General features: G+C 36.3%; 1 protein-coding gene across 10 annotated transcripts in view; it reads right to left on the bottom strand.

Annotated features, from left to right (window-relative positions):
• The window catches only part of L3mbtl3 (L3MBTL histone methyl-lysine binding protein 3), a 110,956-nt gene that overhangs the window by 2,226 nt on the left and 92,168 nt on the right, over positions 1-16,562 (bottom strand). For 7 of the 10 annotated variants that reach the window (XM_046449233.2, XM_046449272.2, XM_046449266.2 and 4 more), the window contains 3 exons: positions 13,065-13,144; positions 4,214-4,386; positions 3,912-3,974 (listed from right to left, as the gene is read on the bottom strand). In XM_046449233.2, coding sequence (XP_046305189.1) covers positions 3,912-3,974; positions 4,214-4,386; positions 13,065-13,144 — 316 coding nt within the window. The remainder of the gene's footprint in view (positions 1-3,911; positions 3,975-4,213; positions 4,387-13,064; positions 13,145-16,562) is intronic. The other 3 variants (XM_046449261.2, XM_046449268.2, XM_046449291.2) reach the window with 1 other exon arrangement.

Here is a 16,562-nt window from a genome sequence, read left to right as displayed (position 1 = left end):
AGGAAAAAGGTGACAAGGATGACATTTACTTCTAGCATAGTCATAATTAGTCTTTACATACATAGAAGAAAAATAATCAGCAGTGTTACCACGTGGGTAACAGTAAGAAAGACCCTCCTCTCTCAGGGCTACTTCTAAGATAAACGGCCTATTCGTCTAGAGAGCACTTCCTGGTACAAAGACACACTGCCACAAAGATGATGTCTGATGTTCTTGGTGGAGAGATTTTATAGATTTTTATTTTGCATGACTTTCAACTCTTGGGGCATTCTACCACCTTAAAATACATTAATTCACTCCTCTTTAGTTTATCCCTTTGCATAAAAAGTAAAATACACTCGTTTTCCCTCTTAGACTATGTTAAAAACTTCTTACAGCAATATTGCATCATGTAGTTGAATTATGTCCCCTGCAAATTCATGTGCCAATGTTCTAACCCCCACAGTCCCTCAGATTGTGACCTTATTTGCAAATAGGGTCACTGCAGATATAATAAGATGAGGTCACACCAGAGTAGGGTGGGCCCCTACTGGTGTCCACAAAAAAAGAGGGAAATTCGACATAGAGACAGATACACACAGAGGGAAAACAGGGAACAGTGGCCGCAAGTCAGAAGGAGAGGCTGCTTCCTCAAGTCTGTAGGAGGAGGCAGCCCTGCCCCACCTTGACTTCTAGCCTTCTTCAGATTTCCAGCATCCAGCACTGGATAATAAATTTCTATCACTTTGGACACTTACCTGTTTGTAATGGTTGCCCTAGCAAACAGATATAACCCTGAATTCTGCAAAGAGTTCAATAAACAAAGGCTGACATAATAAAATAGCCATTTCTTAAGATCTCTCTTCTCTAAAAATAAAAAGCCCTGTTCATCTAAATTGACTATATAGTATATATAGTGTACTTAACTATTAAGAACTAGAGTCATCTTATTCAAATTCAAGTAATAATTATGTGGAAAAAAAGTTTTGTTGACCTCAGTAAGAAAACCATCTGCTGCAGTAAGCTAGACAGAAGGACTGCCAGGGTGGAAGCGGATTCCATGTTCTGGAAATTTGGCTCTGGTTTCAATTGCTTGTGCTATGAAGAAGGCCAGGAAGAAAGGCAGGCTGATGATAACACTTCACTCGACCAAAGGAAGACCCTGGCAGAAGGGACAGCCTGACAGAAGTCTTCTAGATCCTTAATGAAAATGTAAAGTAACACATTGCATCCCAAGGAGGGCACAAGAGACTGATGAGTTGATTCCAATTCTGGACCCTACTGGAGGTTTGCAGCAGACACCGAGTATCCTTCAATGTCTATGTAAGACTTCAACATGACAGGTAACTGAAGAAAAGGAACATGTAGAGAACTGAGAAGCTGGGATTTGAAGTTAAGGGTATAAACTGGTTAAATTCTGGTAGATTATTATTTATAAGATTGTGCTAGAATGAAAATATCTTGAAGCCAGTGCCTAACTCTGTGTTATCTCATACAAGCTGCTCTGATGTGTGGCTCCAGAACGAACTGCAAGTGGAATGACATAAACGGAAGGAAGTGCATTGTGAGAACAGTGATCATTGCACTGTGTTACTGGGCTACTTCTGATTTGCTTTTGTAATGCACATATAGTGGCCTGACTCTATAGATGAAGTGTTGTGCTAAAGCCCTAAACAAGGAAGAAGGGTTAGGAGCTCAGGACCTCTTCCTTCTTTTTCACTGCTCTTCCCTCCATCCACTCAGGTTCTTCCCCAATGCTTTTATTCTGTAAACCACAATGACATAGTTTGTTGGAGTCTTTCTCAGAGTATAAAGGTATTACTATATGCACTCAATGAAAGCATTCTAAACACCTATTATATTCTAAACACTCTTTTGAGGACTGGGCATATAGCAAAGAATAAAACAGATAAAAGCAAAATATGCAAGCAAGCACAACCTCTCTGTGGAGTTTACATTCCAGGAGTGGGAGACGACAATAAGCAACAGACACAATAAGGAAGCAAATTAATTAGTAAGTTAGAAGGCAATTATGTGTTCTGAGAAAACAGAGCTGGCTGGGGAGATGAGTGGGCAGTTGAGCAGGGATGCTCGAGTAGCAGCAGATGGTGATTTCAAGGAAGGTAGTCAGGGCAGGACCAATTGAAAAGCTGGCATCAGAGCAGAGGGAGACAGTCATGTGAGCATTTGGAAGAAGAGCATTCTATACAGAGAAGAGCCTGAGCATGTCTGGACAGTCTGAGGAGAGCAAGGAGGCTGGCATGTGGAACTGTGATGGGCATCCTAAACAAAGAGGCCAGGCAGCAAGGGGTGTCAGGCTGCAGGCCCCTCTCAGGACATGGGATTTTACTCAGAGACTGGAAGAACCTGAACAGAGAAGTGACATGATCTGCAACTAGGTGTGTTTTAAAAACACAGATTCCACCCTCTTCCTCTCTCTGCACCACTATCCTGGACTGGGCCATCATCTCACACGTTGATTCATGCAACAACTTCCTAACAGGTCTCTCTGCCCCTTTTTGCTCCCCTGTATTCTATTCCCAGCACAGCCAGAAATACCATATCAATTTGAGTTTGAAATCAAACCTTACTTTAACAATATAATACAGCAAATCTATATGGATTATCTAGCTATTAACAGAATCAAAAAATAGAATTTACAAACTAAATTGACTGCTTGTTTATTTTCAAAAATATTTATCATTTTTAAAGGTAATGACCACATGACTCTTTCAAAGAAAGCACAATGGCTCTAGTGTGTGAATCTGAGGCTATGCAGGGATAGAAAATTCACTCAGAGTAGTTTACACAAAGACAGGACTTAGGGGGAAAAAAAAACCCAAATGAGCAACTGGCAACTAGAAATCAGCTACAAAGAAGACAAAACATTTCTTCAGTAGGAACATAAACCAGAAAAAAAAGGAGATGTTTAAAATTAGATCCTTGTGCATTTTAATTGGCATCTATCTAAAGAATAATTATATCTAACAGTTTAATGAGGCCTACAACCAGTTGCTGAATTCTCAGCTGCCCTTATACTCTTGCAATGCTCTTAGCTGCAAGTGTGCTAGTCTTAAAAGCTGAGGTCTATACGTGAGGCAAACAAGGTGTGCATGAGTTTAACTGTAGACAGCAGGTGCTGGAGAAAGCCTTCTGAAATTATGCAGTCTGTTTTCTGCCTTGTGGCAGTAGTACACACTGCCCAAATCAGAGCATTAATGGACTGCTCTGCTTAGGAGAGATGACAGGCAAGTGGCTTATTTTTACAAATCTCTGGTGAAAAGGGTCTCCTGCTGTACTCTGACTGCATCACCTCTAGGGTAGTTAGAAAGCAAATTCCTACTTATTCTAATGTTCAGTCCAGGTGGTCATTATTAATCATCCCTTATATTTAGTGAAAAAATAAATAAAATAATCTTCCCAAAGCAGACTGTGATAAATGTCTATTATTATACATAATAATGAGAAATATTTAAGATGTAAGGGATTGTTTTTAGCAATAATGGTAATATTATTTATTGTAAGTATCAAATATAGTTAATCTTGGTATTGTTAGAAAAATATTTGAAAATAAAATAATGGAAACTAATTTCACTTTATTAAAAAAATGTTGCATATTTCTCTTTTGGGCTTCTTTTTGTGCTATGAGCTATGTGAGTATATGCTATTAAGTTCTATGTTTTTTAAAATAACAAGTCTAATGCTCCTGTGCAGAATAAAATGGTACTTACAAACATTCCTTTGGCTCTCATCTACCAAGACATTTTTACGTAACTCATTACTGCTATCTGTTAGACAACTATGTGTCAATTTGTCAATTTCAACATAACCCATTTCTCGATTCTGCCAATTCAACATATTTCCCCATTGGATGCACTCCAGTGCTTTGATCCCATTAAATGACATTAATAGCAATTTAATGGAATACTTACTTCATCTTTAAACACCTTTCCATGTTCTTCACACCCAGGTAAGCTCTGTATGAATTCTGACACCTGTCAAAAATAATACCAAATCTCTGAGTTAAAAAACAAACCAAAACAAAAAACTCAAATGCTACAGGTTCAAAATATTTAACCCAGATGTTTTAGGAATCTGTTAGAATAATTCCTTCTCTTACAGGGAGTAGTGGGGAAAAAAACCCAAACAGTACCCTATCTACTCTCAGAGTGTCAACTCCCATAAGTCATTACTCTTATACCTGCTGCCTGAAAGACAAGAAAATAAAATATACCTCATCAGTGCTCCATTTGGAAACTTTACTCGCAGGGATTCCAGCAACAGTTGGAAGAAGTTTGCTCTGCTGCTCCCAGCGCAAGGGCAGACATGGAATTGGGGACTTAAAGGACAGAAAGACAGCTGACCTACGCTGTGCCTGCTGTACAGTAGGTTCCTCCCGGGCACCTGCTCAATTGAAACAAATGGGATGTCATTCTCTGAAAGCAGCGAAAAAAGCCCCAAATGCCATGCATCTCCCCCAGATGACGAAGTTGTGGGAAGAGGAGGAATTTTAGCGGGATTCTTTTCAACATCATGTCATTGAACAATCACCATCTCCTTTGTCTTTACTGAAGGTCACTGGAAAAATCAACCACATTCAACTTACATGTTTGCTAAGCATCCATTATTAAAGCCATGTTTCATTATGTGGTTCAGTGTTGCCTCTTGAATGCTGCAGATGAGAAATGTGCCACAAGGAAAGTAACTCTCACCTTGGTAAACTGTTCCTCTTTCTGCCTCAGAAGTCATAGAGGGAACAGTTGCCAATTTGCATGCTCAAGTGCAGCAACTGTGCTCACCAGGTGGTTACTATACTTGTTCCCCCTTTTGACTCCACCTTGGTTTGTTTCTAATTTACTAATCAGGGTGACTTTTATGTAGCCAACTTAATTTTTTTTATTGAAAGGAGATAAGAAATTACTGCAACAAAAATAAAGAAGCAGAAAGGCAAAATGCTTTTGTGACTCTTCACTTGTGCAGATCAAACTTAAATTTTCAGAATTTTCTATTTACATGCTAGATCTTCAGAAATCAAACAGGTATGCTGCTGCTTTGTAAAAACAGACATTCTCTAGCAAATGACCTCTGTCCTTAGAACTCTTGACTCAGACTGCCAGCAGAAGAAAGGCAACTCTTCCACGATAGACTCCCATCACACACAGGTCAGCTGCGGGGATATTTCAAGTCCATCAAAACTCCTTGCCAAAATGGCTACTTAGTTTAGGTTTTTCCTTTTTTTTTGCATGCATTCTCTCTAAAAATATATTCAAGTAAGCTTTTTTTTTTCCCTTGAAGAATAAGATTTATAGAAAGGCACATGAATTTTAAGTGTACAGCTCATTGAATTTTCACAAAGTAAACATATCCAAGTAGTCAACAACCAGATCAAAAAGAAGGTGGCCAGCACATTCTTATAACCCCACTGGTTCCCACCAAGGGTAGCTATTTCCCTGACTACAAACATGGTCGATTCATTTAACATTTTGGAACTACAGTTAAATGGGATCACTGGTGTTGATTTCATTGAACAGCATTTCTGTGAGATACTTATGGTCCACATAAAGACAAGCTCGTGAGAAGTGCATATTCATGATTTATGCCCATTTTGTCCACTGGGTTGTCTTTTCTTGTTCTCACGGATTTACAGATGTTAGCTAAGTACACCCTGGGTAAGACTCCTTTGTTGGAAAAACACATTACAAATCTCTCTCCCACTCTGAGTCTTCCTTTTTACTTTCTTAATAGGATCTTTGAAAAACAGAAGTCCCTAACTGTAATAATGGTTATTATTTTTTCCTTATATGCTTAATGCTTCACATGTCTACTGAAGAAATACTGTTTTCCCCAAAGTCATAAGAAGTCTACTCAGTTTTCCTCTATAAACACTCTATGTGCATTTCTTATATTTAGATCTACAATCCTTCTGAATTTATGTTTGGGGTATTTATGAGGTAAGAATAAATATTAGTGTTTTTCACACATGGATTTCTAACTGCTCAACCACAATTTACTGAAAAGACCATCCTTTTTCTACTATAATGAAGTACCAGAGTTTCCATCCAGATTTTTCATTTTGACATACTGACCTCTTGACCTCAGCACGGATTTAATTACTATCACTTTGTAAGTGTCCTGATATCTATGAAGTAATCTTCTTCAAGACTGCCTGGGCTATCTATCCTTTCTCCTTTGCATTTACATGGAAATTTTAAAATCAGCTTGTAAAAAAATAAATGAGAAATCATGTCTTCACAATACCAAGTCTCTCAATCCATGAGCACAGTATATACCTCTATTTCTTTGGGTCTTTTTAAAAGCTCTCATTAATATTTTGCCATTTTCATCTAGAGATCCTGCACACCTTTTATTAAATGTATTCCTAAGTATCTGATGTTTTCTGATGTTGTTACAGAGGCTCAGTTTTCTTAAAAATTATTTCCTCTTGCTCCATTCTGATTTTCTAATTGTTTTTTTTTTTCCTCTTCAGCTAGTCTAATCTAAAATTTAAATTGTTCTAAATGTTATCAAGTCACTTTACAAGGTCAAAAATCTATTTTTACATGAGCTAACACCTACTGGTCCTGATTCTGCTCTGTTAGGCCCACACAGCAAATTTTCTCCTATCATTTCATATGAAACATCTCTCAACATTTTTAAATTTAAATTTTTAAAAATCTCTCAACATTTAAAAAAAAGTCACTATAACTCTTTCCACATTTCATTCAGTCTCAAGGTTTTAGATCATCATCTGATTTTACCAAACCAAATGTATAAACCAACACCAGTTTGTTTTATTCTTTTTAAATTATCCAGAGCTCAAAGTAGTTTTGTGTAGCCAGATAATAGGATAGAGGCTGGGAAGTATCTCAGTGGTAGAGTGTTGCTTAGCATGCACAAGGTGCTGGGTTAAATTTCCAGCACTGCAAAAATAAATAAATAAATAAATAGGGGTGGATGAGGGGAGGATGGGGATTGGGGATGTAGCTCAGTGGTAGAACATTTGCTTTGCATGTATAAAACCCAAGGTTCCAACTCCAGCACCAAAAATAAATAATAATAATAAAATTAAAAGAAAAGGGAGAGGGGTTGGTGACACCTTAAAAACATTCCTTTAACCTCAGATATTACCAAGAGTTTAATAATCATTTGAAATACAATCACTGTGTATATGTCACAAGACAGGCTCAAATGAAATGGTAAGGTTTCCAATTCCATACAAGAATAAAATAATAGAAATTACTTAATTATTTGTGTCTTGACTCTTTGCCACATACAGTCCTTTTTAAACCCAAACTCTACCCTGTCCTATGTATATGTTCCATTGACACCTGGCACTTTTACTTTGTCATTATAGCTCCATTCTATTTCCTACTACAAGTTATATTACTTGTTCATCACAGTTGTTGTCCAATGCTCCTACATTATTCCTCAGAAAAATAACTCTAAATTACTAAAAAACCTAAACTTCCTGTATTTGTGGTGACTTCTGCATGTCTTTAGACTTGATAGTATAAGCAGGCCTTAGACACATACTACACCACTCCAATCCTAGTACCAACTTTGCTTCCTTCACTTTGAGACTCCACTTCCATTTGCTGAATCTTCTGTGCTGACTGATGCCCAGAGATCCACTGTTATTTTTTGACAAAAGGGGTAACTGCAGTGTTTACCAGCCATAGAACATACCATCTCCTATGATTCCAGTCCAAGAGGAATAAAAGCAACTTCATTTGAGTGAATCTGTATTTGATTCTGTGAATTGCTTAGAAAAGTGAATCCAGGTCTTTACTTAATGTGTGATAGAGACTAAAATAAACGCAAAGACATTTTGGCTCCAATGGCTGGCTCAGTGTCAAGAGCAAAGAATGGTTAGTCTGAATGTGTACAATATGCTAGGGAAAACACAGTGTTTTGTTCTGTAAGACATTTCCACCACAAGCATTTTATTAGGATTCTCTTTCTTACTATCCTCCTTTGCAAACCAACTACCTGCAAGAAAAATAAGACTTTTAAGGAGTTTCCTATAGTTTTCAAGTTTCCTAAAATAAAAATTGACCAAATATATCTGTTTAGATTGTTTTGACTCTTTTGTGTTCCTTTAAGCCAATGACAAAAGTGAAACCAAAACCTTCAAATGCCTGCTGCTCGCATTCTAGTGTTGAAACAGTGCCATGAAGGAGCTTGTCTCTAAGATGGGGAAACTGAGACCCAGCCCTCATACACCCAAAACCACACTGAGAGACAGGAGCCACACCAGGGTGTGGCCTGATGTCTTCTGACTCCTGATATAAAGTATAGGGTCTGGATCCAGATGGTGAGTTTTGGAATAAAGCTGAGAGGCTTGGATTCAAACCCCTACTCCATCAGTATAATATTGGCTAAACCAATTTACATGTAAGGATTACAGGATATTTTCTAAATGTTTATCCTAGCATTTAACATGTACTAAGCACTTGGCAAATGGGAGAAATTACTACAATCTTGAAAGAAAGGCATGTACTTGACAGTGTATTGGACAAAATGAAGAAGACTCAACAATCTGTCTCAGCTAATATTCCAGAAGACTACAAAATATGTTCTTAATGTGAAAGGAAAAAATAAAACCAAAATAAATGGGATATATCTAGTCATTATTTTTTTTTCCCTCAGATGAGGTTAACTGTTGACTAAAAATAAAATGATCAACAACAAGTGTTTGGGTAGAATAAGCAGATTCAAAGGATCGAGGAATACAGAGATTATTAACTTCCAAGACACTTAACCTCAGGCATGAAAGATTTTTAAAGATCACTTCAAGTTAACAATCAAAATAAACAGACTGCTATGGAGGAAAAACTGGAGCCTGGTTTTTCCAGTAAGAATCTGGCACATTACAAAATGGCATCAACTTTTTAAAGATTTAAGCCCCCTGTGAGACAGAATTCTTGAAGGAGAGAAAACAAAACCATAGAAGCATAAGAGTTTAAACTTGAAAGCCAATCTACAGAATTCTTTATTAATGGGCCTTTCCACCATGGTGGAAATGAGCTATTTATCCCTTCAAGTAGAGAAGATAAGAGAAAGAAGACTCAAATTATATTCCATAAAAGCCTCTAAATGTCCAATTCCACAACAGGGCATGAATCATCCAAAAAGGGCTTATAATTATGCATACTGTGCTGAATTAAACTGAATTAACTGAAGAGACATGGGAGGAATCCTTTTTTTCTTTTCTTTTTCTAAAACCTATTTGTTCCAAGATTCCAAACAAAATCATCTTCGTGGACCTACTGAGTCACTAAACCCAATTGGGTTTGGAAAGACATTCAGGGGGGCTGCTTCTCAGTCTTCTCTGTGGTTAAGTGCAGCCCACTGCAACGGGCTTCCCCTCACTGCTCAGTAGCACCCCCAGTCCTGCCAGATCTGGAAGGACCAAAGGAATGGAACTGAGAAAGGGCACTGCTGGGCACCTCCTGGGCTCAAGGGAGTGGGCCGCAATGCAGCACCTGTACCTGACCTTCACCTTCACCAGATTTCAGGGATTCTGTCCTGATCCAAATGGGAAAGTGTTCCCTAAAAGACACAGGGAACTACTTCAGGGCTCAAAAATGATAAAACAGAAAACAATCACCATGGAGCCTCTGATAAAAAGCTCTACAAAAACATCAAAAGGGGAGCACTGATTTATTGACAGAGCTTAATGATTTTAGTAAGTCACAAGGGACATCACTTTTACTAAACAAAAAATAGGGTATGAAAAAAGAAGAACAAGACAACACCATTGGAAATTATAGGAAAATAAAACACACTGCTGTTAAAAATCCACGTTACAAGCAGTAAATACTAGATATCAGAAGAGGTTAGTGAGCTATTTTAATGTGGGAAACATGTCTAGAACATCAAAAAATGCACAAGCTGTTAAAATATTAAAAACTCTTTCACAGTGGTTGATAATAATCACCTCTCCACCCCACACTGGGCCCTTGTGGAGCTTCCCCAAGACACAGATCTGAAGGAAACTCATGATATAGCAGGGAGCTGTGAGACCCTGCTGGAGTAATAAGACCACTGCAGGTTACAACCATCCTATGCAATGCTGGCTGCTAAAGAAACTGCTAAATATTTTACATATCAACTCTTGGTTCCAATCCAACAACAGAAATCACTAGTCAAGAAAGAGAGCAAAAGTAAAAGTTAAAACTATGACTGAAGGAAACTTTTTGGTTCTAAGGAACACCTGGGTCTAAAAAAAAAAAAAAAAAGAATGTACATTACTTCCCAAGAAAAATTCATGCAAGGAAAGAAAAAGTGCACTTAAGAACCGGGTTCATTTTTCAAAATCAAAAGACTGGACTGAATTGGGGTAGCCGAATCTCACGGGTGTAAAACGGTATTTTGGTTTCATTTCTTCTGTTTGATTTTTCTTAAAAGAAAAAAATAGGCCAAACAACTGTCTAGACACAGTGAATTCTGGGACAGGCCACTCAATTCCCTTTCATGCTAAGGCCATCGTTCTTCTACCTGTTGCATTTTGAAGGCTCAAGAGCTGCCTCCCTCTCCAAGAGCTGCCCTAAGACAGAGGGAGCTTCTTTACCTAAGGACACCCACTTCTGGCCAAGATCTGAGGCCTGCTCAATCAGACACAAAGCCTGGCCCTCTCGCCTAAATTTGGGATAACTCTGAAGAAACTTAGGGCAAGGACTAGGTCTCTTTTGTAATCACATCCCAACTCGCCTTCTCATCCTATCCAAACCTATTTCTCTCAGTGTCTCATTGGTACCATTCCCAAGAACACTCACCAGCAAACCCCTAGACAACACTCTCTTCGTTAGAAAATGATTATGAAAAAAAAATCCACTCATTTCAAAAAGATAAAGGAAGTCTAAGAAAGATGTTAAGTGAAAGACAGCAAATGAAATGATTTCATTACAGATAGATAAAATTAATTTTATGGATGGGGGCTGAAATGATAGTGGAATGAATCATATATAATTATACCTATGTGCACACATGATTACGCAACCTGTGTAACTCTACATCATGTACCAGACAAATGAGAAGTTATACTTCATTTAAGTATAAGGTCTCAAAATGCAATCTACTATCACGTATAACTAATTAGAATTTTAAAAAATCAAAAATTGATTTTATGGGACACTTATTCAAAATGTTTCAAAAATATGAGAAACAGATAGTTATCAAATTCATTTTAGGAGGCTAAAGTTGAATGAGCCAGTAAAGGGGAAAATTATAGGCCAATCTCGTGTAAACACTTACATAAAAAATGTTCACAACTTATTTTACTAGGCTTCCTTTCACAATACAAAAAGATAATAATTAAAATATGCATACTGAACTATTGGTTTTATAGGTTCAAAATAATAAAAATAAATGACTTGGAAAAAAATTACAAAATTAAGAATTATATATGAATTCTAGTAATGTTTCTTTGCAAAGAATTATAAGAGGAAATTCAAATCAAGAAAAATAGAAAAAATAAAAATAGAAACTAAAAGTAGGGAAAGAGAAGACCATACATATCAAATGTTAATAAATCTAAAATTCTCTATTAAATGGGTAATTTTCTGGGGAAAAAACTATCAAAATCATTTAGCAAATAAAAATTAAATAGGTCATCCAGTTAAACTACAGTATTTTAAATTATTACTCCCTCTAAAAGTTCAGGGCCTAGAAACTTTTACTATGGATCTGCACCATCAATGAGATACAAAGACATTATTTCCCACAATATTAATAGTACTAATAAAAGTGGTATATTTAATCCTCAGAATGACTCAATGTGTGCGTATGGGGACCACATCAAATTTTTTCAGGAGAAACTGAGGCACAGCTACAGGGCTAGTATGTGGCAGAGCCAAGACTTAATGAAGGCCATGCTATTAATTTTTGGTAGACCGATGCCTACAAAGAAAGGCTGAGCCTCTGTGTGAGAACTAGACAGAGCCCTGATAACAAAAACTTCAAAAATTAAATATTTTTCTTCTTTTTCAATGATCAGAAACATTTTAAAGAATCAAATCCTTGCACAGGCTTACTATGTGGCAGCCACTGGTCTAAGGAAGTAAAAATGTTACTGTGTTTCTCCCTCACTACAACCTCAGGAAGAAGTTATGTCACCTACTCCTTCTGGAGAGATGAAAAACAGACACACTAAGAGGTGTTTTTAATGACATGTCCAAGATCACACAGCTAGCAAGTGGCAGAGAGACTGAACCCTGGCCATCTGTAGGATCTGGACGTGGTGCCATAAAACATGCTGCGGACAGTGCTGAACATAACTTCCAAATTAGTCATTAATTATTGCTTTATGACAACCAGCTACAAAAACCCAAGCACCACTGAGCGAGTAGGTCACTGCAGAGTCATTAGGATCCATTCTCACATCTTATATGATATCCAGACAAAAAAAGGGTACATGAAAAGCAAAGTCTCCAAGAATAATCATCACACTGACAACCAGACATTTTCTTATGAGAAACAAATAATAAGTTATATGTGAATTAATAAGTACAATCTATACCATGACTAGCAGTGGTTACAACTTAATTAAATTACTGCCTTTTAAACAATAATGTGAGTCAAATTACTTTCTCTAGTATAACTTAAAACATTTGTTCAAATGATTTTTGTGATACTGAATGAAGATCATATTCTATTTGGATTTCATATAAACTCTGAATTGAGTTTTAAACATATTAAGCAAATAACACCAATAATACTAAAGAAAATGTAGCCCAAGAACCAAGAGAATGTCTCTTACCAAGCTGTATACAATATATGAAACACATTGTGAATATAAAGCCATACATGAATCTTTATCATTATGAATTACATGCTAAATAAATTTGTATTGCCTGCAGTAAGGAATAAACTGACCAAATAAAGCTGATCTTTAATATAAATCTGACTACTGTATTCCAGTTAAATTCTATTTATTTTGCAGTGCTGGAGATCAAACTCAGGGTCTTATGCATGCTAGGCAAGCACTCTACCACTGAGCCACATCCCCAACCAATAATTATGAGCTTTAGATTCTTGAATATTAAGAGTAACACCCATCAATAAGATGAGAATATCATAGTTACCTCTGGCTTCATGTGATGTCCTCATTTCACTTTCTGTTCTCTCTTCAAAGTCTTCTTTGACATCATCAGCATGCTGGTCTCTGAGGGAAAAAAAATGTGTTTCTGTATTTTAAAAGAGGAGCATTTTAAAAAATAGTTCATAGCTATATTTTAACAACTTTTTTTTTTTAATTTAAAAAACAAGTACTACAAAGGCTATGTAGTTCTCCAACAAAGCAATTAATACTAATAACATCTACAAATGCCCCACTTTCCTTATCAACAATTTTTTATTATTATTCAGAAAGGAGATTTTTAAAACTAAGAGTATTAAGATGACCTATTCTGGAAAATGTAGCTATTTAATAACCCAGTAATAATTTCTCATGCATTCATGATAAATTTTACTTGTTCTGTTTGGTAAAACTTCAATTTAGGGAAAAAAAAAAAAAAGGTTTGGAAGTCTTGGACAATTATTTACATCATTTTACACCTCGGGTTCCTGGGATTTGGGATTGAAGCTGAGACTGGTCCATAAAAATCAATCTGAATTTAAGGAAGTTTTTCTTGGATTGATTAGGTCAAATCCATAAACTGAACTGATTCTATCACTTTTTGACCAGGAATGACCTAATACTAATCTAAACATAGTACTGATTGCCTAAAATAGAATGGGTTCATTAAAAATCTTAATTTAGATCTTTTCCCTGAAGCCAGGAACAAAAATGGCTCTAAGAAACTGGGCATATGATACTTATTTAAAGCTAAATTTCAGAGATTTGAAAAATTTCAACCCAATGTATTCCATTTTCAAGGTTCAAAATAAACCTCACTTTGTAATTTCCCCTATCTAGGATACAGTATCTATCTGACTACATATTTCAGTGCTTTGTAAAACTCTCACTCAGACCTCTTTTATTGTTGAGTTTAAAGAACAAGGCAAATGCATATAAAACAAAATATCCCAACAAAACATAAAAGGTTCTACAGTTTTAATTACAACATATTAATTTATACTCCATTTAAAATTATAACAATGTAACATAATGATGCTAACATAGTAAGCAGGCAATCAATGTTTTAGAAAAGATTATTTCCAAGAGCAAATGTGAAATTTCAGTTGAACCTGACCTCCGAGGCTTGGTTCATAATAAAAACAATCAGTCACAACTGCTTAAAACTATTTGTGCTCAGTTGAGAATGGGGAAGAATCACTTTAGTTGTTTAATTAAATTGTATTTTTTCAAGAAATTCAGAAAGCTCTGAATTAAGATTTTTTTAAAATTTTTATTATTGGTTGTTTAAAACATTACATAGTTCTTGACATATCATATTTCATACATTTGATTCAAGTGGGTTATAAACTCCCATTTTTACCCCGTATACAGATTGCAGAATCCCATCGGTTACACATCCACTGTTTTACATATTGCCTGAATTAAGATTTTTAATGAATCCATCCCAGCATATTTGGTATAGTATTCGGTCAACTCAATGGCAGAGGCTCTCACTCCAGAGAAAGTAAAACAAATATAAGAATATCACTGATAACTGAAGAATGAACGTCAGTTGAGGTATTGATAGAAAACTTTCTTCTCTGTTAAAGCAGTGCTGAAGTCACACTTTGTGATTACAATATGTTAAGATCGGCGGCGTACTTTGCACTAAAAATTAACTCATAAACTTACAAACTTGTTTCATATTAAATTGAAAATAATATTCTTTGAGTCAAGTTCTATCTCAATAAATACTGACTGTAGCCAATGAAAAAATGTTGCTTATGGGTAGCTATATTGATATTTATTGGAAACATGCATTGTGGTGATACAACTTAAAAGTGGCTTTTCCCAGAGTCAAAGAAAATATATTCCCTTAATTACTGTGATGTTCCTAGAAACTTTTTTGAGTGATTTTTTTTTTTTTTTAAGGAGACAGAGCAAAGACTAAAAATAAGTTTTAGATTTCTCTGTGTAAGTTTTCAAGTCACTTTCTACTGGAAATAGAGAAAATAAAACCTTTGACCCTCCTTGTTCTACAGTTTCAACTTCCTAAGCAAAAGTTATTCTAGTTACATAGTCTTTCAATTATAGACAAAGTATGTTTATATTAGAATGTGAAAACTTTGGGATAATATAGCAGTATATTCTGCAGCATAATACAAGATACGCTTCCTGACAGATTTTTAAAAAGTAACTACCTGAAATATTTTTATACTATTGTTAATATTACAACATCACTTAACTTAAAAGCTTCTTGACCTGCTTTCCTTGATCGACACCTCTTGGTGCCAATAGTTATTTAGGCGGGAGCACACACTAGTTAGAGATGGGTGTATCTCAACACAGAGAAAGCAGCCCAGCAACAGTGGGTCACATCCTTGGAAGCAAGATGACCTGGTTCAAATTTCAGCTCTGCTACTTACTCATTTCACAGGACCTTCAGCAGCAAGTCACTCATTTTCCCTAATTCTCAGGTGCATCATCTATCTATAAAACAAGGATAAGCCACCCTCACAGAGAGCATTTTGAGGACTAAAATAAAAATGTCTAAAAGTGCTTAGCACAGAGCCAGGAGCATGACACCTGGCAGTGATGACTATTTTCCAACTACTTATATAGTAGAATAAAATTACCTGCAGATCTGTTTCTTTTGACTATTAAAATAGGTTTTCAAGTAATGGTGCCTACAGCTGAACTGCCTGGGTTATTGGCCAGGTCTGCTCCTGAGGAGCAGCGTGGCCGGAACCAAGGATGGGGGTGTAACGCAGCACCTACATCACTAGAAGCCTGATCAGAGTTAAGTGAGCTTGGGTGGGAAGAAGCACCTAGAATATAGCAATTTCTCCTGGGATTTTAGAATTTTCCAGAACCAGTTTTCTTCAATTTAAACTGAAATACAATCAGCAAAATTTTACTCAAGAATACTCTTTTGGCTTTTTATCAAGACAGTTGGAATCCACTCAGAAAAGCATGTTCATTGTGAGTCAGCATCCTCTTTTTCTCTGTAATTAAGCAGCACATTTTAGATGTCTTACTATCTTACTCTAATTATGCCTTGTGGTAAATATTAGGGAAACAAACATGAGAAGAGTAAATGCCTAGGAATAAGATGTCATTTGAATGCATACAGCTGTATTTCCTTAAGTTTGTTTATTTTTCATTTAAAAACAATCCCTAACCAATTATGTTTCAACTGGTACCCCGTGTGCTAAAAACGATAGAGGAAAAAATATGAAACAATAAATAATTTTGCCTCAATTTAAGAATGTATTCGTTTTAACCACCTCTCTAAATTCAGTATGTAAGGAGGAAGTAGAATATGCAATGTTAGCAGAAATGTGCCATATACGTCAGGAGCTTAAACCTCAGTGACTATCAGCCCAGCCTCAGACACACTGCCACAGGTCAAGTGCAAAAGGCCTACTCCTTACACTAGCTTGAAATAAACTGCTATAGTTTGGATCTGAAAAGTTCACAAAAAGTCCATGAGTTAAAGACTTGGTCCCCAGCCTGTGGGCCA

The sequence above is a fragment of the Marmota monax genome, unplaced genomic scaffold (assembly GCF_021218885.2).
Source record: "Marmota monax isolate L192 unplaced genomic scaffold, Marmota_monax_Labrador192_F-V1.1 WCK01_AAM20220418_F8-fsc00030, whole genome shotgun sequence".
Taxonomy (NCBI): Eukaryota; Metazoa; Chordata; class Mammalia; order Rodentia; family Sciuridae; genus Marmota; species Marmota monax.
The sequence above is the reverse complement of the archived record's forward strand: the minus strand, read 5'-3'. Positions and strand labels throughout refer to the sequence as shown.